General features: G+C 42.0%; 1 protein-coding gene and 1 long non-coding RNA gene across 5 annotated transcripts in view; one reads left to right on the forward strand and one right to left on the reverse strand.

Annotated features, from left to right (window-relative positions):
• LOC140480351 (dual 3',5'-cyclic-AMP and -GMP phosphodiesterase 11A-like) overlaps positions 1–10124 on the reverse strand; it is a 298779-nt gene extending 288655 nt beyond the window's left edge. For all 4 annotated transcript variants that reach the window (XR_011961277.1, XM_072575100.1, XM_072575098.1 and 1 more), the window contains exon 1: positions 9381–10124. Coding sequence is in view for 3 of the 4 variants with exons in the window: in XM_072575100.1 (XP_072431201.1) it covers positions 9381–10124 (744 nt within the window). In the remaining variant the exon portion in view is untranslated. The remainder of the gene's footprint in view (positions 1–9380) is intronic.
• A 476-nt stretch (positions 10125–10600) lies between these two features.
• Positions 10601–18149, forward strand: LOC140480352 (uncharacterized). The gene is made up of 3 exons (XR_011961278.1): positions 10601–11588; positions 14058–14174; positions 17521–18149. It is a non-coding gene; the product is annotated as an uncharacterized lncRNA (long non-coding RNA).
• The last annotated feature ends 4696 nt before the right edge of the window (positions 18150–22845 follow it).

Genomic DNA, 22845 nt, shown 5'->3' on the forward strand with positions numbered 1-22845 from the left:
CTGTCTTTTTATATTTGAAACTGGGATTTGAGGTTTGTCCTCATCTCCCTGTAAACTGGTTAAACGGTAGGGTTTGGGGCCTAGCTTTGCTGCTCCTCTCCCTTGTAAAATTGCTGTTGTGTACAGTGTAAATGTTAACTTTTTTTTGGTAAACTGTTTTGTAATTTGTTTAATAAAATATTATAACTAGAAAAAAACAGGAGTGTCAGAGGTAATGTTTACTCAGCTGGATCTGAGAAAGCCAGACCAGTGACAAGTACTATGCATGGTAAATAAAGGGTGACTTGGTGATGGGATACTGGCCTCTGTGCAGTTATTTCACCTCCAATCTCTGAAGTTGAGTGAGAAATTTTGAGTGTGAAAGTAGGAATGATACTTCAGTGAGATTGAGTGACCATAATGGATTATTTTCTGCTTTCTTATGATAAAATTTTTCCAAATTGTCGAACATAAGCTTTGATTTATCTAAATGAGAACAGAGGAGATGAAGCAAACAAGATTTCAGGTAGATGTACAGAAGTTAGGTAACAGCAATATCCATATCAGTGCAGAAAATGATATACTTGAACTGGAAACCACAAATGGGCAGACACCTGAGGCAGGCAATGTGAACATATAGGAATACCACAAGTATAAAATAGATCAACATATCGGACAAAATCTATTTACATTTGGGTCCAGAGGCAGGTTTCATTGCCTGAAGGCCACATTTAGTTTTGTTCTTTGAGGAAATCCAATGCCCCTTAGCATATCAACCTCTTGGCACGTTTTTGAGGGTCTGGAAATCCTGGAGCTGGATTTTCATTCCCAAAAGGGGTAGCTCATGTCAGAACACCAAGTATACTTTGAAGGCAGCTACAAGACCGGCTGAGTGCCAAGGTCCATTTTGGTTTTCTTACAGTCCGTCATTTTGTTTAATACGCCACCATCTAGTTCTCACTCTCCAACACACATTGATCCTGACATTCACCCTGATGGCTCCATATAGCCTTCATGCCAATGCGTGACTCCATGTACCTACTATGGCCCCTCACAGCCTCCATGACAACTCTTAACTCCACACTGGACACTTTTATAGTCTCAATGTCAACTTAATACTCATGTCCCCATCTACTCCCGTGGTACGTTACAGCCTCTCGGCTGATTTAATTCAGTTATCTCAAACTCTGCCTTTCCAGCGACTTCCCCTGTGTGCTTACACCATCCACATCAAACTCATCTAGTTTTCACCTTGGAAGACATACTGAGATAAAATAAAGATCTAACAATGTATTGTACTCTTTATTATAATTAAGCAATCATATTAACAAAATTAAAAGCTTCAAAATGCCCTCCATACTTAATCCTAACAAACAAATGGACTTGTAAGTATAACCCTCACATCAATGACAGCTAAACTACATCAGCTGTCAATCAAGCTGTGAACTTATAACCACCCTCTTCTCTTACCCAGTGGTGCTGGAAAAGCACAGTTGGTCAGGCAGCATCCGAGGAGCAGAAGAGTTGTCATTTCGAGCATAAGCTTTTCATCAGGAATGAGGGGGTGGCCCAAGAGGGCTGAGAGATGAATGGGGAAGGGAGCGGGGATGGGAATGCAATAGGGAGATGAAGGTGGGGGGTGATGGTGATAGGTCAGAGAGGAGGGTGGAGCGGATAGGTAGAAATGAAGACGGACAGACAGGCCTAGCTCTAGCCACCCGACTACTGGAGGAAGAACGCCTCCTCTTCCACCTTGGAACCCTCTAACCACACTGGATTAATGTGGATTTCACCAATTTCCCCTTCCCCCATCTTATCCCAGACCCAACACTCCAATTCGGCACCACCCTCTTGTACTGTCCTATCTGTCTATTTTCATTCCGACCTGTCCACTTCATCCTCCTCTCCGACCTATCACCTTCACTCCCACCTTCAAACTTTTGATTTTCTAGCTATGTCCGCTCCCCCAGCTCCACCCCTCTCCCACTTGCCTCTCAGTCCCCTTCCTGATGAAGAGCTTATGCTCGAAATGTCGATTCTCCTGCTCCTCTGATACTGCCTGACCAGCTGTGTTTTTCCAGCGCCACATTCTTTCACTCTGATCTCCAGCACCTGCAGACCTCACTTTCTTCTGACCCCACTGAGATAACTGTATGTTGTGGAAGGTAGCCAGCCATTATTAATGAAATAATAATGATAGCTCTTGGGGCAATCTAACAAACATGTGTTGCAACTCCAAGAACTGATCAGTTTTTCAACTGTCACTGCCACATATAGGCTGCTCTACATTTATTTTTTCAAAAGCAGAGGCTTGAAATCAACTTAACATTTTTACAATTCAAAACACTCTTCTCCCCCTCCATCAGCATTTACATCTCCACCTTAAAGTGTGTGACATCGACGCTAAGATGATGGGCAGGAGGGCTATTTAACACTCCATGGGGTTTGCTTCAACCCGACACAAAGTTTAAACAGCTTTGTCAGCTTGAGGGAACAATGTCATTAATGGATTTCCCAGGTCCATTGGAGGGATTTCACAAGGTTGAATATACTATTTCTCAACCATTCCTCTGGCAAGTCTATGCTGGAAACCCATGCCCCTCACCTGATTCACCAAAGCCCACTACCAGTGCCCTCCTAAGATCCCAGACTCACCTGTAATACTGGCTCCGACAATATATGCACCCTCATGGGTCTCACTGCAGCTTTGGCAGTGGCCACCATACTGAATATCACTGCAGGCCTCTGACTGGCCAGCAGTTCTTAAGAGTCAGTTTACCAATGCCAAGAAGCAGAAGTCCCACCTCAACACAATTTAGAGCTCAACAGCAGTAAAATGGCTGAAAGAATTGTTTGCACATCTTCCCACCAACCTTTTAACCAATCATGACAGTGTATTGAATCTCCACCAGGGGCCAAGCAGCTCACAACTAAAGATACAATGTTAAGCATGCAGAATAAATATGGGCTAGAAATATAAATATGTTTATTCCTAAAATCACAAGCTCAAGGCTAAATCAATGTGAGCCTCAATGTGTTAATAAATACAACAAATGAGAATGGATAGAAAAGAATCTACGAATACTGCAGAGAGAAGGGAAAACTGGGTAGAATCTTTAAAAGTTGCATAAACATGTTACTACAAGTTTTGTCAGAGGAGGAAGGACGGACTTGAGGGAAGAAAGTGCACCGGACAACTATAATGGAAATCAAAATTATTTCCATTTGAAAAAGCCAGAGATAAAGTAAAAGAAAAATCAATAAGATTATGATTAACAAAAAAAAAAGAACTTTTTTCCCATTTGTGGAATCTTACTGTATATATTTTGACATTACAACAGTAAAGTACATATTAAACATACATCATTGACTATGGGCAGAATTTTTTCATTTGCAATTAATGAGATTCCTGGTGTCCACTCCACCATGGCACACAAGCTTTACTCACATAATGTTCCACTCTCCACTTCCATAAATTATGCTTCTGAGCTCTATGGTTCCCATTTCATGGAATTATATAGGATGAGAGTAGAGATGCTCACATTGCCAGCACCGTCCAGTGTTCACCCAGCTCGTGCCACATTTAGAGTCCAGCCGCAAAGCACTTCTGACATTCAAAGCTAGAAGCTGTCCTTCACACTCCAGTACTCAGGACATGGCCCAGAAAGGGACATCAATTCACTGTCATGGACCTGAACGTGCTGGTGGATTGGGTGGGGAAAATGTGAGCAACTGACTGAAAACATGCCACTAAACACAGCCATGCTGGGTAGCTGCCTGAGTCAGTAATGTAACCCAGTTAAAGCACAATGCTCAGGATTGCAGAAAGAAGCTGAATGATCTTCTAAATTCACACGGTTAAGTGCCACTATCATCTGTCTGCTATATCGCATTCACAGGTCCACCACTCGCTAACTCTGCTACTGCACACATCTCTCGCCGAGTTTCATGGACAACTCTCTCACTATTTTACAGCATGCCCACTCAACAGTTGTCAGTCTCCTAAACTAGTAACACATCCTGCCTTCTGCACTTCCTACTTACTCACTGGGAACAAATCAGCCCCATTCCTGTATCACCACTAAGTGGTCTTCCATCCACCTGTCATCACACTCATACCCTCCCTTTGTCTTATGGCAGGACAAAACTCTCCCACTACGAGGTGGTTTGTGGACGTGGCGTTCCTCACACTGCATGAGGAACATGTTCCAGATTTGGCCAGAGAATGAACGATTGGTCATGGAAGACCTGAATGGACAATCAACTCAGTAAGCTTTATGGTGTTGCTCTCGAATTACCATCAATATTAATGCATTCTTAACCTGCTCAAGCTTTTATTCTTCTTACAGAATTGATTCTCTCTCCTGTCCCAGTGAACCTCAGCCCTGGAGAGAACAGTGCTGGACACCCACGGATCCACCCTCTCTGAGGAGCAGAACAGTAATTAAGAGGAAGACTTTTTTTCATTAACATCAACTGATTGCTGAAATGTTTCACTGTACCTCAGTACATGTGACAATAGTACATCAAATCACATCAAATGGGAGAGGGGAGGGATTTAAGATTAGGATCTTTCTGGACTAAACATATTTTGTCCCCTGCAATTACCCTGTGATTATTAGACAGATTCATTTGAGCCGAACTGTCCTACAATTATAACTATAGAATACTAAATAACTAATCAGGTGATGTGCTTTGAAGAAAAAGTGTCAGATATATGTAAAGAGAAATGAAATAAAAGGTGAGAAATTGAAGAGAAGTGGATAGTCAATAGCACAGGATAAATAGCTTTTTCTCAGGTTTCATAGCAAGTACATCACTGTTTACAAAAGAAAACATTACTGGGGACCAACCATATTCTAAATTTGTTGAAACTTAGATGTGAGAAAATATACTGCAAGTGTATTTGAAAATGATAATAAAGAACACATTTCCTGAAATTTGAGCAACATTTTCCAAGATCTTGCAGGAGATGAGAGTTTCATGAAATCATTAGAAATTATATTTCAGGGTTCCACTGAGTGATGATGTTCACCAGGTGACTGAAGAGGGGTCAATTCAATCCTCATTTTGGAAGGTTCTAATCCCATTAAACAAGTTAATGTGATATCACTACACAATGATAGCAACTAAGATTACGGCTCTCCAATATTTTATAATTACTGGTAGCTCTGAATTCAGGAGTGGCTTTAGTCTGTTTTTGAAGGATATACCAGATTCAATGTAGGTTTGTGGAGGGATCATGTATGTTATTTACTAAGAAGGCTAATACAATTAATATATACAATCAACTTTACCAATAAACATGATAAACCTTTTTCTCTCATTCTTACCACTAGCAATTTACAATGAGAGAATAAAATGCTCATAATAATAGCTGTATACCTATTCCATATTTTAGACATTAATTATGGCTTTACAAAGCCCTTCAGGATGGGACAAAAATTATTGAGAAGGTTAACAAAATACACACATTAGGTTACTTCAGAGATAGCAGGAACTCTGTAATTGGTTGTGGTGGATTTTTAAAATTTCTGTTCTGGGTGCATGAGTTTTTTTTTGTAATGTTAATGAAAAGTAAACAAATAGAATCTCAAATTGCCAGAAGATTACTGAACTTTGTTACTGGGCTGATGTCTAACTTTTGCAACATTTTATTGTTTCGATCTCAAATTATCGTAGAACAGAAATTATCTCTTAAACAGCCTCTTTACTAAAGGCTTTAACTCTTGATTTAACCTCGGTTCTTGACCTAACTATTTGTAATAGAGCCCATCTATATTCTCTACATTGCCTTCCGCTAATATTAATGCTGGTCTCTTATGTGTTATCTTAAGTCACACAACTTCAAGAATTACTGCTGACTCCTCCAAGCCTTTAGATTATATTAATTTTCTCAGTAACATACTGCTTTATTTATTGCCTTTTTTGTATACTTCGGGTCTGTCTATTTGTATCAGTTATGTGCCTCATTCATTGCTCATTCAAGCAATATTCATTTGTCATTTTTATTGGTGTATTAAAATTGGCTGTGTTTTTGTTTCCAAATAAAAGTATAATCTTATGAATAAACTTATGGATACATATTCCCATGTGCTAGCTGGTCTTATGTTGAAATGAAAGTATTCTATTTCTTTGTACTGAAAAATAGAAAACTATTACTTTCACTGTTGCTCTTAGCATATGATGAGAATTCCAACTGCTGCCTCTTGTTTACAGATGCTGGCCAGCTTTTATTTTTAAAATGTTCCTACTTAAATGCAAATTGACATTTTTGATAAATTAGAACTCAGAATCCAAGAATAATAATTTATCCTTCCAAAATATGTCAAATAAGGGTCCAGCAATTTGTCAGAACTGAAATTACACCAAGATAGTCTCTAGCACTGTATCACTCCCAACGTATGCATACCTCAGATTGTTATAGCCTCCAGTTTTTCATTAAATGTATTAATATTTATTCGAATATATTTATGGCTGCCAAGCATTCATAAGAAAATGTCTTAAGACTGCACAAACACATTTCTTCCAAAATTAATTGAATAAATAATTTGATCATTTAATGGGAAGAATTTCTCTGGTCATTGTATAGCAATGAAGTAAAATAATTTACTTAATCATTTACATTATCTCTACATTTTGGAAAACTAAGAAATTCCCCCACTTCAAATTATTGTTGCTGACTTTTAAGCTATGAAAACTCTCTGTAACGTATAAACTGCTGGTTATTTGCAGTTTCAATGCATTTAATTAATGATGGCAGCATAGATGCTGTAAAAATCAACAGCATCCTATGAAATGTAAGTTGACACTGTAACATTGCACAACTATTTTTCCATTGGCTGGGGCCATTTGATAAGGTATTGATCCCAAATTACCTGCTGTCATAGTTCTGTCACTTCAACCTGAACAGTTGTCGTCACTGTAAAAAAAGGTCACTGATTAGGCCTCAGCTTGAGTATTTTATGATCACAGGTACCACAGCTTAAGGAACATCTCAGAAAAAATGAAGAGGAGTTAGACGAGAAGAGTACCAACTGTGAGGGGTATCATGTGAAGAAGCTACAGAAACTGGGATTATTCATAAAATAAGAGTTGAATTGGAGATTTCATTGAGGTGTTCAAAATTAAGAGGTGTTTTAACAGTAGTTACAACGAAACTGTTTCCAAAGGCAAGAGATTTAGTAACCAAGTAATTGGCAGAAGTACCAGAGGGAAGATTAGGCACCATTTTGAAACCGTTTGTTGTTGTGATCAGTACATCCCATGTATGCACTTATCAAAATCTAATGAGATTCTGCCCTTGAGGTGAATGATTGCACAAATGAGTCACCTCACCAACCCATCTGCCCTCCCACCACTATTTCCAATCAATGTGGGAGGTGAACTCTCTCTCTCAAAAAGTCTCAAATGCCTGTAAAAACACAAAGAAAACTGAAGGAAAATCCTTCCCATTATGTGGGAGATGCAGAATCTGTGAGGAGCTGCTCCTCCAATTGTTGTTCCTGTCTCCTGGTGCTGTTCCAATTCCACCAATCTCAGGTTCCTGCCCTCCCACTCTTGCTGCACTTCCAGAGACACAATCTCTGTTGAGAGCAATTTCAAATGTTAGTGAGAAGAAACCTATAACTGGAGGAGCTGAAGGTGGGTGTTACTCTAGCCACTATGTACCTGAGTAACAGAAGGCTGGAACAGCTGTTTTCATGAAGTGCCCACTGGTTCTGAGCCTGAGTGTCACTGTCGAGGGAGAAGACACAGACCAAGGGTCTGAGGGATGCAGGTTGCAGGCAGAGGCAGAGAGTCAAATTCAGGTAGGTGCAGAATCTGACTGTTGGGCTGAGGGGGATTTCAGAATCTGGAGTGTTAGATGCGAGCGTTGGTCATGGAAGAAGAGAACCTGAACATTGGTTCAGTTAGGGGAGCAGAGTACCAGACCCAGTATCAATTGATACACTAATGCTTGGCCAGATACCTCAGTCCTTTTGTATTATGTAACTTCATCCATCACCATTCATAAAATTCTGTAAAGGGGAGGTAATCAGGGGTTAGCACTGCTGCCTCACAGCACCAGGGACTCCGGTTCAAGTCCAGCCTCAGGCGACTGTGTGGAGTTTACATATTTTCCTCGTGTCTGCATGCGTTTCTGCCAGGTGCTCTGGCTTCCTCCCATGATCCAAAGATGTACACGTTAGGTGGATTAGCCATGCTAAATGTATCCATAGTGTTCAAGGTTGTGTAGGTTAGATGCATTAGTCAGGAGTAAACGTAGAGTAATGGGGTGGGGAATAGGCCCTGGGTCGGTTACTCTTCAGAGGGTCAGTGTGGGCTTGTTGGGCCAAATGGCCTGTTTCCACACTGTAGGGATTCTATGAACAGAATGAAAAATAATCTGCAAGTTCTTTCCCTAAATGACAGTCAACACACTGCATTCAAATTTTACAAAAGGTTGTTAGGAACCTATCTACAAATCATACTTTTCCAGGTGCGTTTAGAGGTAAGGGCAGTGTGGTAACATTATTTGGATACCAGAGAAAATCCAGCACCCCAGCCCCACCACTGTAATGCTATTCCTGGCTTGCAACTTATCTGAAAAGGGAAAAAATAAACATCTTGCCCTTAAATGACAACTAAGAAAGCATCAAAAATGGCAAAGGGGCTGGATTTTCACTAGTATCCCAATGAGATTGCTAACCTGTGCTTACCGCTAAACCCAAGAACGTCCAGAATAGGGTTGCTAACTGTATTTCGATGCTTTCATAGAAGTATCATTTTATGTCTCCAACAATCCCACTCCCATACTGCTGCTGTTCATTTCTCAACACATCTATCCTTCTGACACCTCCTTCCCACACAAATTGGAAAGGAACAGGCTCATCATGACTCAATTGTTTGATTCTCAGTTCTTGGGCAGTATGTTATCCTCTATCTCTTCATATTATAACTAATAAGCAAGTGTTCCAAGAAAATTAAAAGAGCACTCTTAAAAATTGATCCTATCATTTATCTCTCAGGTTGTTTCCTACAGTGACCTAAAGTTTCATTTCAGTTTTTGCAACATAGATTCATAGCCATAGAGATATACAGCATCTTCGGTCCCACTCGTCTATGCAGATCCAATATCCTAAATAAATCTAGTACCATTTGTCAGCATTTGACCCATATCCCTCTAAACCTTTCCTATTCATATACCCAGCCTTTTAAATGTTGTAATTGTACCAGCCTCCACCACTTCCTCTGGTAGCTCATTCCAGACATGCACCATAAAAATGTATGAAAATGTTGGCCCTTGGGTCCCTTGCAGACAATTCTGAAGGACTTGCATCCCAAGTCCAAACAACCCAGCCCTGGCCCTTGAGTGGAAAAAAAGTGACAATTTTCGACAATGAAAAGGGAATATTTACCTCATAGGCGTCAGGCATGTTGACCGTCTCTCCATGTTCAGCCACGTAGCCAATGATTCCCTTCCCCCAGGGTACCTGCACCTCGTTGGAGTTTTCCATGCTGCAGGAAGGCACCACCGTGGTCCCCGAGTGAACGTCGAAGAACTTTGAGACCAACTTTTTTTTGTGGGGCGGCCCCTCCACCAGAAAGAGTGAGCAGCGGTCCGCGCCCACCATGATGCACACGTTGATGAGGATCTTGTAGCTCAGGCTGGTGAGGTCCAGGTCGTTCGAGATGTCCTTGACAAGCTCCAGGAAGAACTCGCGCTCGCTGGAGTCCTTGAGTTTGCACTTGTAGTCGGTGGCGGCGGAGGCGTACTGCGGGACATTCACCCTGGACTCCAGCAGCGCGCTCAAGATGTGGGCGGCGGTCGGGGGCAAGGAGCTGGCTTTTCTCAGGAGAGCCCTCCTGCCCCCGCTGCCGGACGGGGAGTCCGGGCCCCGCAGGGAGACGTGCTCGTCGTAGGTCCGGTGCGAAGTCACGGCCCTGGAGCGGGCGAAACTTCTCCGCAGCTCCTTCTGGGACGAGCGCCGGGGGCTGCAGCCCGCCTCCCGCTGCTCCTCGGCCGCCCAGCCGCCAACTTTGTGCTCCCTCAGCCACTTGCTCACCGACTCGCGCCTGCCCTTCCTCAGCAGGTAATCCTCGAAGAGCTCGGGGTGACGGTCCAGGAAAGCTTCCACCTCCGAGAAGTCCAGGCTGGCCATGGCCGCTCCAGCTCTTGGAGCGGGAAAAGTTGCTCGACCCTGAACTGACCCAACACACGAGAGTTAAACAAACTCAGAGCATCGTCCGTGGCGCCAGTGCCTCAAACGGGGAGAGAGATCGGGCTCCGGCAAACCAGAGATGCTGCCTATTTATTTCGCTGGTATTCCCAGAACGTGACATCGCCGTTTCACGCTTGACTCGATAACAAACAGATTGCAGTCCTGCCAGTTCCGCGCTGTAAATTAATCTGGGAGCAGCGAGGGATTTATCAGGAGCCAATTCTACCCCTGGCAGGGGCCAATCCGCTGCCTCCGACTTGACCCAAGCAGCGCTTTGGGTCATTTATCACCCAGTCAGACCAAAGTCGGGCAAACCAGATTGGTCATGAATTGTCCCAGACTGTACCATGAGGCCAGGAGTCGAAAAGAAATTGCACCCGAGCTCTGACCGCGATGTAACTGCTGTGAGACTCATAAATCGTCAACCAACTAAACCGTGACTGGAAAGTTTATAGAGAGGGCGATTCCAACGCCGTTAAGAATCTCAGGCAGCCCATCCAACTGGGGATTTGAATTGTTTTTATAAAGTGTTGCCCATGCAATCAAACAGCTGCCTGGGGTATTTATAGGATAAAGGACAGCGAGGGTCCTTGACAACATTGAATTTCCTCGTTCATAGCGAAAGTGAACCTGTTTTTAAATTGAATGTGCACACAGGGTGCAAGAAATGTTCATTTAATTATTTAGTTGCAGGACATGTATCTACTGGGCTCATCATTTGGGCCGTTTACAGAGTGAAATCCTAAGTTTGGGTAATTATGGACTTTAATGGGATGTTGACGTTGACGAAGCTGGAATTCACAAAAGGGGAAAATGGGACTCCGATCATTCAGTTCCTCAACAGCAACAAGTTTAACATTGAAACCAAGAAGTAACCTCAAAAAGCTGGACGGGAATAGATGGCGGCACTGGTGTCTACTGAGCCCATTGCACTTTGCCATACATTACAATCAGGATTGATGTCCTTTTGGACAGTTGGATGTTGAGCAACACTGCTGCTCCTATTCCCAGATTCGGGCTGCCTGTTATTAATAGGCACGATCCAGGTTGCCATGAGATACCGTGACTTGACGTCAAGACTTTACTGTAGTGGGTCAGGAAAACCGCTTCTACCTGTCCTCAGCAAAGTTACAGAACTACCACCTCAATGGAATGGACTGGTCCCATTTCCCGGGGGAGGGTGTTATTGGACCTGACGCACTTCACTGAGGACAGAGCAATTTAAAATACATTTCAGCGTCAGTGAAGATTGAGGAGATGCTGAGAAAGTAAATCGCCAGAGATCCTTCCCTCTATCAGCTGTGAAACTTAGCCGCTTCAGGATCATTAAAGCTGATCTAAACTCTCTTTAATTACTATCGATTTTCTCCCACTGTTTACACGTCAGACGGACTCCCCTGAGAGGTATTGACCGCTGTTAAATTCTGCCCATCAAATATTTGAATAAATCCCCTCCCCTTTCTCCCAGGACTTCAAGCTTCCTAATCATCACTGTAATGATCTCTTTAATTTCTTACTGTATGGCTAATTAAAACTAATTAAAATTGAGCCCGTTAAGGCCGCAGTAACTTTACTACTCCACACAATATGCTTGACCTTGTGAATCAAACAATCGACTCTTTTCACTGTTTGGCACCAGGTACACGCACGGGTCACAAGTGATCTGACCTGACCTGCAGATTTTAACCTGACAAGTGCAACGCAAATGTTGATGTTTGGTTAATGATATGCCGATCGGTTATTCTGTACACAAATAAATCGTGCCTTCCGTGATAACAAAAAAAGTCACGTATCCCGAGAAAATTATAAGGGAGCCGCCTGCGAATCACCAGGATTGGTTTATCCTCGTGGTCACGTTCTAATATTAAGTAAATTCGGTGAATCTTTGTCGGCTGTTGATCCCGTTCATGTTCTAAACGTAAATAAAGACATGCATTTGTAAAGCGTTTTTTTCAAAACCTTTGGACGTCTCAAAGTGCTTTGCAGCCAACTAAGTAGGATTGAATTGTAGTAAATGTTGTATTGCAAAGAAAAAGCCACAAATCAAATATGAGACTGCACACTCCCCCCATCTGCCTGGATGAGTGCTGTTTCAACAATGCAGACGAAGCTGATCTCTATCAGGACGAAATTAGCATCCCATCCACCACCTTAAAACATTTGCTCTCTCCATCCCTCCTCCACAATTGTTCTACCGCAATTTGTTTGATAGAACCTTCCAAACTTATGATCACTACCACCTAGAAGTACAAGACTACAAGAATGTTACCTACAAGTTCTCTTTCAAGTCACACTATCCTAAATTGGGATGATATTGCTGTTCAACCACTGGATAAAGTCGTGGAACTCCCTCTCTCACAGCATTACGGGTATTCCTACAGGACATGAATGTCAGTGATTCAGGAAGCCAGCTCATCCTTCTGAAGGGCAATTAGGGAACAGCAATAACAACAGGTCTAGCTAGTAATGCTGACATCCTGTGAAAGAATAAGAAAATAAATAAAGAGCAAACTCCAACAAACAGCAATATGATACCCATCAAATAATTTGTTTCCTGTGTTGTTGATTTAGGTATAAAAATGTGACCGGGACATGAGGGATAACTCTGCTGCTGCTCTTCAAAGTAATTTCATTGGTTCTTTTACATCCAACGGAGTTAGCAGATGGATTCTAAGCTGAGCAGAGCAGCAAGGGACTCAGGCTGTGAATGGTCGTAATAGAGTAGCAAGTGATATGGCCAGGGTTTGGGAGTGGCAGGGGACGTGGGTACCACTCAATGGGAGCACAGTAAGGGCATCAGTGTAAATGACACATGCATGGATGGATGGTGTATGCACTGATTTCCTGTTCAAATTCAGTGTTAGGAGATAGACCTGGATGTAAAATTGCTGTCCTTCATGGTACAATCCTACAGAAAGCAATGTTTACTGTATTCAGTTTCAAAACCTGATTTTAATTCACAACTTCCAGACTACTTATCCAAAAGCAAAATATTTAACAGTAACATTAAATATTTGATGTGTACTGTTCTAAAAACATAACAAACTGCATGTTATGACGAACAGAAGTAAGATTTTGGAAGAAGACTGATCTATGTACAAAATAAGAATTACAATAGAGAGCAATTACTATTTTCAAATCTGTTACATGTAAATTATCCATGACTGACCAATTTTGAAAGCAACCTAAACTGGAGAATTATGGCTTGTGTGTATTAAATAAGTTACTTACTACTAAACTTGCATTTGGAAATAAAGTTGCAATTCTGACGTCAAATATTTTCTTTATCAATAACATAATTTCAAATATGTGTAACAAAATTAATGACAAAATTACTTAATCATATTGCTTAATTATAGAGTCATAGAGGTATACAGCATGAAAATAGACCCTTCAGCCCAACTTGTCCATACCGAACAGGTTTCCAAAACTGAATTAGTCCCATTTACCTACGTTGGGCCCACAGCCTTCTAAATCTTTTCTAACCACGTACTATCCAAATGTCTTTTAAGTATTGTAATTGTAGCTGCCTCTACCACTTCCTATGACAGCTCATTCCATATATGCACCATAGTCTGTGTGAAAAAATTGACCCTCAGATCCCTTTTAAATCTTTTCCCTCTCATCTTAAACCTATGCCCTCAGTTTTGGACTCCCCTCACCTGGGGAAGTGATCTTGGCTATTCACCTTATCTATGCCCCTCATGATTTTATAAACTTCTATAAGTTCACACTTCAGCCTCCTATGCTCCAGGGGAAAAGAAGATCCAGCCTATTCGGCCTCACCTTATAACTCAAATGTTTCAGACTCGATAATCTCCTTGTAAATCCTTTTGCACCCTTTCCAGTTTAATAGCATCCTTTCAATTGCAGGGCGACCAGAATTGTATGCGGAACTCCAAATGTGGCTGTACCAATGTCTTCTACAGCTGGAACATGATGTCCCAACTTCAGTACTCAATATGGAAAAACTTAAGAAATAATTTAAAGGTCAGTCATTTTCTGCCTATTACATCTATTCACTATATCTGTAATGAACCCATTCTCTTAGTTTCTGGAAATTATGTTGTTGTACTTTGTAATATTTAGAAAATTAACTATATTGTTTACTATATTGTAAAGGGAAGGAATTTTTTTTTGGTTTTCTGTTTATATGATTTTATCATTCAAATCGAATTACTGTTAAGGATATTTTCATTCATGCAATCAATGTGACAAAGACATTCATTGAGAATGACAATGACATCAAAACTAAGTTATTCTGACAGCATTCTCTTATTTGGGAAAACAGGGTCCCAGACCTTGCTTAATGTCAGCTAAATGTGAGTGCTAGCAGATAGTAGGCCTGCTTGCATTTGGACAGGTGCATGGATTAGAAAACTTTAGAGGGATATGGGCCAAATGTAGGCAAATGGGACTAGTTTAGTTTATTTCAGGAAATCTGGTTGACATGGACATGTTGGATCAAAGGGTCTGTTTCCGTACTGTATGATTCTATACTTGAAGTCTTAGGGAAAGAGGACTCTAAAGTAAATTGTGCTTAAATAAAATTAATGATTCCCTACTTCAGAAACTCTGTAGATATTCTTAACAACACAATGAGACCAAGAGTGAAGATATATTTTATCAAAGCTTTTGTCTTGCACTCATAAGGACAATTTGCAAGAATATCAATTAAAGAGTCAACTAACGTCTGTACTGCATGAGAGAAGAAAACAGATTCATTGGCAACTTACCTGCTTTAAAACATAAATATGTGCTGGCAGTTAACTGGCAGTCATTATTAGCTAATGCACTCTCCCTGTCAACCCCTCTACCAATCACAGCCCACTTACCAATGAATCAGCACTCTCCACTAATCAGTATGTGTAAAGTATCATTAATACTCAAATTTTGAATCAGCAAGACTAGGAATATTATAGGGCAGCTGTGAGTAAGACCTTCAGCTGTCATAAAATGATCCTCAGAATTGTCAACTTGTGTGTCTTATCATTTACTGTGACTTGCATAGATTCTTTAATTGTAGGAATCAGGGCCAATTAACTGCAAGGAATGCACGCTAAGTGTTTGGTAAAATTAGTGCTTATTGATCGCTACCTCTCACACACCTCGGTGTTTTACACTTGACCCTGTTCTTTCCTGATATATTATGTTCCTTGGATCAAAACTTATTTCTGATGGTTTATTGCAATGTTTTAAAGTTCGCTGAGTTTTCTATGAAACCTGAGCTTTCATGAAAGCTCTTTCTCTACATGATCTTTGTCAAACCAGAGTTGATCTCACATTACCAAAGGAATATTTTGAATTTTCTCCTAAACTGATTGGACTGTCGACCTCAACCATTTGCAGTGAGTTATCTGCATTAACTATCCATTCCAGTGCAGGTATTAATTTATAACTTGGTTTGTTCACTAGAATATTATGAAGTATTTCACCTATGACGTGATTTCTTTCACACACTCCAATGCTAAAGTGATTCTCTGGTCCAGTATTCATTGCCACAAATGTACATGTTTTTGTATCCCTAATCATTAGCACACACTTCACCTTTTCCCCCCACATTCCCAACCCCACCCCAGTTGTCGGTAAGGAATTCAGCCTGTGATCCCAGTCTAGTTGCAATCCATTTCTCCATCATCTTGATGACTAATGCTCTTTTCTTTTTGCTATATATTGTTATAGAATGACTAAATGTAATCGACATGTCAATAAATTGCAAGATGAAATATTTTCCCCTTGTTCTTTATTCATGTCCACTGCTACAATTTTGTTAAAGTCTCTTGCTAATGAGAGACTCACAATGCACTGTGATGATTTATTCCTATACTTGTTACATAGAACACTTTATTGATGATCACTTCTGGAAGTTTAGAGTACACAACCATTGTCTTGCATCCTTTAGGAGGATTTTTAACCTTTGAGAAGATAGATGAGTAAATGTCTAATGTAGTTTTAAAATAATTTGTCTTTTTCCCTTTGAACCCCTCCCTCTTAACACCAACAACACCAACTACTCTCTATTTTTGTTTGGGAAGTTAGGATTTGTTCAGGGAATACAATAATATCCAGATTGTGCAAACTGTAAATCCAGTGATTTCCCAAAAGTAATTGTCTTGTCATATACCATGTCCAGTTTCATTTGACACTTTATGATAGATAGCCTGTTCAACAGTAAGAGTATTTCACTTGATACTACATCTGTCCTGAAAATATCCCGAAAAAGGTTTACCTCAGATTTATTGGTCAGCGTATTGAGTACAGGAGTTGGGAGGTCATGATGTGGCTGCACAGGACATTGGTTAGGCCACTTTTGGAATATTGCTTGTCGTTCTGTTCTCCATCCTATCGGAAAGATGTTGTGAAACTTGAAGGGATTCAGGAAAGATTTACAAAGATGTTGCCAGGGTTGGAGGATTTGAGCTACAGGGAGAGGTTGAATAGGCTGGGGTTGTTTCCGCTGGAGCGTCAGAGGCTGAGGGGTGACCTTATGGAGGTTTACAAAATTATGAGGGGCATGGATAGGGTAAATAGACAAAGGGTGAGGGAGTCCAGAACTAGATGGCATAGGTTTAGACTGAGAATGGAAAAATATGACAGGGACCTAAAGGACATCTTTTTCACGCAGAGGGAGGTAGGAGTATGGAATGAGCTGCCAGAGGAAGTGGTGGAGGCTGGTACAATTGCAACATTTAAAAGGCATCTTGATGGGTATATGAATTAGGAAGGGTTTGGAGAGATGTGGGCTGGGTGCTGGCAGGTGGGACGAGATTGGGTTGGGATATCTGGTCGGAATGGACAAGTTGAACTAAAGAGTCTGTTTCCCATGCTGTACATCTCTATGACTCTATGTGACACCATAATTACCACACTTTTCAGTGATTTCAGCACATTGTCATCCTCAAACCTGAAGAAAGTAGAACTTCCCTTAAAGTTTCCTTTAAATATATCAATCTTACATTGGTCCTTATTATTTAAACAATCTAGGTAACATTTTAATCAGTCTACTTCACATAGTTTGAACATCTAACATAATTGAATAAGACTGGAACTAACAGTCATTACTATGCTCAAGCTTTTTGTAATTAATTCAATAGCTTTTTCCTTGATCAGTATCACCAATTTCTCCAATTGACCCTTCCATGTTGTGTTTAATTTCAAAAACCTTGTTATTCCATTCAGGACAATTAACTGCATAAATGTATTTCTAATCATATCTAAAGAGAATGGTGGCGGGAGCAGAATAGGAAACATATGGGCTCGTGAACCTGTACACTCCTGTTTGCCTGCAAACCTTTTTTAAAAATTCTCTTTTGCATCAAAATTCACCCTTTTTCAGTGGCTACAGTGCAGGAAGGGGGTAGCAAGAACCTGCTAGGGCAGCAGCAGCATGATGGATCTGGATGTCCATTCCTCATGGCCATGGTGGCTGTGGCTTGAGGAAAACTCCATCATTGGTGACTCAGCAGGTCTGGTCCATTCCTCCTGGCAGAAGGACAGTGGTTTCAGCAGATACTACAGCAGTAGCAGCACGGTGGTCCCAGTTCATTCCTCATGGCAAGTCAGCGATATGGTGGTTTCAGCAGCAACTGAAGTGGCAACGGCTTGAGTGATGTTTTCAGTGCTGGCAACATATTAGGTCCGGTCTGTTCCTCCTGACAATGATGGCGATTCAGTGATGTTGGCTTCAGCAATGGCAGCCTGGTAGGTCCGACCTGGAAATCATCACTTTGGCAGCCTCAGGATTGAAGGAATCTGAGGAACAAGCGAGTCGACATTTCGGGAAGAACCCTTCTTCAGGAGCAGCTACGGCAGCAGTATCCCATAGCCACTTTAGAAACCCAGGAGCTGTGGAGGGAACAAAAGGTGAACTTTGTCTTAACTTTGTCTCAATTATTTATTTTTATAATTTCTGTAATTAAAATGGTGCCGGATTATGGTGATTTATACACATATCATTGGATTATCATAGAGTGACAATAAATTACTAAAAGACAAAACCTGAACAGACCCTGGACATTCATTTCCTAATTTTTTTATACAATAATGGGACATGGCCTATATTTATTTTATTGGCATTTATTGCCCATCCCTAATTGCCACTTGAACTGACTGGCTTTTTAGGGCCATTTCAGAGGGCGGTTAAGAGTCAACCACATTGCTGTAGTTCTGGGATCTCATATGGACCAGACCAGGTAAGGACACCTAGATGTCTTTCCCTAAAGGATATTAGTGAACCAGATGGGTTTTTTTGTGACAATGAGCAGCAGTTACATGGTTGCTAGTAGACTAGCTTTTAGTTCCAGATAATCATTAAATTCAAATTTCACCATTTGCCATGGAGTGATTCAAACCCATGTGCAGTGAGCATTAGCTTAAGTCTCTAGATTATTAGGCTAGTGACAAAACCACTCCAGCACTACCATCCCTTATTTCAATCTCTGTTATAATTGCTATCTCTATCATCATTTATATTTGTTGAGCTTCTCCTTTCGTATTAATGCTTTTTGGACAGTCTCACATTGTTGATACTATGGAATCCTCCATTCTTTATGTTATTTCTGAATATCACATCTCAGTAATGAAGGCTGCTGTGAATGAATGTTTTCCCAGAATGTTTTGAAGGCTTGTGATGTCTGTTCCAAAGCTTTCTGTCAGAAAATCTAACTCCAGTTAATACTGGGAGTCTACTCATGTTTGACACTTTATCACAGTCCAAAGTTAAAAATCACACAACACCAGGTTATAGTCCAATTTAACTGGAAGCACACAAACTTTCGGTGCACCACTCCTTCATCAGGTGGTTGTCAATTGATATCAACCACCTGATGAAGGAGCAGCGGTCTGAAAGCTAGTGCTTTTTCCAATTAAACCGATTGGACTATAACCTGGTGTTGTGTGACTTCTAACTTTGTACACCCCAGTTCAACACCGGCATCTCCAAATCACATCACAGTGCAACAATTTAAACACAAGCACTAAGCTGGGAATATCCAGGTAGAATCTTAGTGATATTGCATATAATTGTTAAATCTCATTACATATTCTTCGATAGAAAATCCATTCTATTTCCTACTAAAGTCAAGGGCAGCGTCACTGTCCATTAGGGGTTCCTGGGCACAGAATGCACACAGTCCAGCAGCTTAGCAACTTGGACTGCTCATGGATAAGTTCAGCTATGATCCAAGAATAGGCAATGGACAGCCCTGAAGGGCCAGTATCACCAACAGTCAGAGGAGTCATGTATCATCCACAAAGAGAGTGGCTTGATCCAATGGGTTGCTCATTAAAGGTCTGAAGCAAATACTGTCCTGGGGGTCAGTCCACTGATCATTCAATGAGCTACAAGGGGTCCTGTTGGGGTAGTGATGAGGGTGGAATTATTGCCATAGCAGGTAAGGAAGTCAAGGCTGGGGGGAGGGTGGGGGGTGGGGGGGAAGGTAACCAGAAGCATTTGTAGAGATGGGGATAAGGACAGTGATGGTGGAAGGGAGCTCAGGTTACTAGGGGGTACATCAGAGGAATGGGAGGGCAAGTTATTGATAGTGACCTCTATAATGTCCTCCACGGGGGAAGTGTAGAATACAAGGGTAAGGTTAATTAAGATGCATCATCAGGGCTAGGGTGCAGGGAAGACAGTTGGAGGAGAAATCAAATGCACTGGGTCTCCACATAGAGGAGATGGTGAAAATGAGTTTCAGATGTTGTGAGGTAAAGGTGCTCGGGAGAGGGATACCTGCTGACCAGGTGCAGTCTGACACTGATGGTGTTCACCATGAGCTGCATTCACTGCCATCCCTTGCTACTCTCTGAATGTCAAATGTAACAATAAACAAAGCTGGAACAGCAGCCAAGGTGGGAAAAGTCACTGACAATTTTGGTCAGTGAAAGCATGGGATCCCCTTCTGATGAGATTAGATTATTTACAGTGTGGAAACAGGCCCTTCAGCCCAACAAGTCCACATCGCCCCGCCGAAGCACAACCCACCCATACCCCTACATTTACCCCTTACCTAACACTACGGGCAATTTAGCATGGCCAATTCACCTGACTGGCACATCTTTGGACTGTGGGAGGAAACCGGAGTACCCGGAGGAAACCCACGCAGACATGGGGAAAATGTGCAAACTCCACACAGACAGTCGCCCAAGGCTGGAATCGAACCTGGGACCCTGGCGCTGTGAGGCAACAGTGCTAACCACTGAACCACCATGCCGCCATTCTGCTGGACACTAGGACATTTAAGGGACATATAATGAAGCGGGTGTTTGTAAAATCCAAATACAATAAATCATTAGACAATTTCATCGTCCATTTGCACGCTGAGTGAATGAGCTGAGGGGGTGAAATGCTGGTCAAGGCAATTTGCACCATTCCATTGGTCCTTGCAAATTGTACATTGGTATTTCAATGATGCTGAGGCCAGCAGCAATGATTTCAATGAGGCTAATGCTGGCAAAAGGTGACATGCTACTTGTGCAACTTTCAAGGCAAATTGTATGTTGGCCTTCGTGGTGAAAGGATTCAAGTACTTGATCAAGAATGTGTTGCTGCAATTATACAGGGCATTGGTGAGATCACACCTGGAGTACTGTGTGCAGTTTTGGTCTCCTTATCTGAGGAAGGCTGTTCTTGCTATGGAGGGAGTGCAACAAAGGCTTACCACATTGATTCCAGGACTGAAGTCTGAGGAGGGATTGAATTGCTTAGGGTTATATTTACAGGAGTTTGGAAGAATGAGGGGGAATTGCTTAGAAACCTATAAAATTCTAACAGGACTAGCCAGGTTAAATGCAGAAAGGCTGTTACCGATGGTAGATGAATTCAGAAATGGGGTCATTGTTTAAGGGAAAGTGATAACCCTTTTAGAACTGGGATGAGGTGAACATTCTTCACCCAGAGAGTGGCAAGTCACCCAGAGAGTGGCGAGTGGCGAGTGGGGATTCACTGCCACAAACGTGGTTGAAGCCAAAATGTTATGTGTTTTCAAGAAGGAGGTAGATATAGCTCTTGTGGCTAAAGGGGTCGAGGGAGGTAGAGGGATTAGGGTGTTGAGCTCAATGATCAACCATCATCATATTGAATGGTGGAGCAGGTTTGAAGGGTCAAATGGCCTACTCATGTTCCAATCTTCTATGTTTCTAAGTTTCATCACCTGTCATGCAAGTGTAATGATGGTCTGTATTGAATGCAATGAGAAGTTGATATGTGCCTGCAATGGGAAGAGGATCAGAGTGCAGCATGCACCCTTTTGATATCATGTATAACTCACTCAGCCGGTGCGGCACCTCCACCAAGTGAAGCTGAATGAATGGTGGAGATAGAGCCATCTATCAAGTTGCAGTATCTTTCACTATGTGCAGAAGTGTGTTCAACCCTCATCTGCGAGGAAGCTACCAATGACTCAGGAGCAGGTCTCCATGGAGGATGAGAAGCGCCCAGCTCAGGAGAGGCTGCTGCTCCAGGGGTGCTCAGGATGTGGGTGTCCCACAGAGGACCAGAGATTTTCAACTCTGAATCCTTCTCCTAGAAATGAATGTGGTGCAGTACTGGCATAGGCTGAGGATGTCCTGGGACACTGTGATGAAACTAGACTGGATGCTGGAGCAAGGCCTCAGGGCTGCGGCAGTGCAAGGACACTCTCTCCCAGTGCCTGATAGTGACAGCCACTTTGAACCTCTATGTGATTGGCTCCTTCCAGGGAATGAGGGATGACCTGTGTTGGATCTCTGAGTCGTGCTCCCACAAATGCATCAGGACAGTGACTGATGCCAACTGTGTAAGGTCACACCAGTTCATTTCAATTCCCCACGTTGAGGTCAGCGCTGCATTAGGACTCGGAACCATAGCTAGGTCCCCCTAGGTGCACAGTGCCATTGATGGCACACACATGACACTGAGTGGGTCGTATCACATCACTGTGGAATTCATCAACAGGAAGCACTTCCTTTCCATTAATGTTCAGTTGATCTGTGATCCCTGTAACCACATCCTGGAGATGTGCACCCACTACCCTGGTAGTCGCCATGACTCTTACATCTTTGAGCACTCTCCTGTACTACTGCATTCAAGAGTCCAGGTGACTTGCAAGACTGGTTACTGAGGGACAAGGGCTACCCAATGCAACCATGGCCATTGTAGAATCTCCTGACTAATGCAGAGTACAAGCTTAATGTTACTCATGACTCGACCAGAGCTGTGGTGGAGTGGAGTTTAGAGCTGCTGATGATACAGTTCTACTGAGTGGACCAGGCTGTGGCCAGTCCTCCAGTATACTCTGGACAGAGTGTGTGACATTGTTCTGGTGTGTTGTGCCCTGCACAACTGGACCAGGCGATGCGGCAATGTGCTAGACACTGAGGAACTGAGAGAACAGGAGCAGGCTTCCAGGGAGGAGGATCAGGCTATTGAGAAAGAAGAAGCACTCCTTGGGCATGACAGAACTCAGCTGCGTTGGGCGCAACAAGCTGGTTAGTCTGACTTCGGTCATTGCTAAGATTTAAGAGTTTGTTATTAAGAGTACTTAATTACTAAGATTTAAGAGTACTTGGAAATGCATGATAAAATAGGGATGAGTCAGCAGACCTTTGTTGAGGGGTGGTCATGCCTGACAAATCTATTAGAATTCTTAGAGGATGCAATGAACAAGTTAGACAAAGGAGA

This window comes from Chiloscyllium punctatum, chromosome 8 (genome assembly GCF_047496795.1).
Source record: "Chiloscyllium punctatum isolate Juve2018m chromosome 8, sChiPun1.3, whole genome shotgun sequence".
NCBI lineage: Eukaryota > Metazoa > Chordata > Chondrichthyes > Orectolobiformes > Hemiscylliidae > Chiloscyllium > Chiloscyllium punctatum.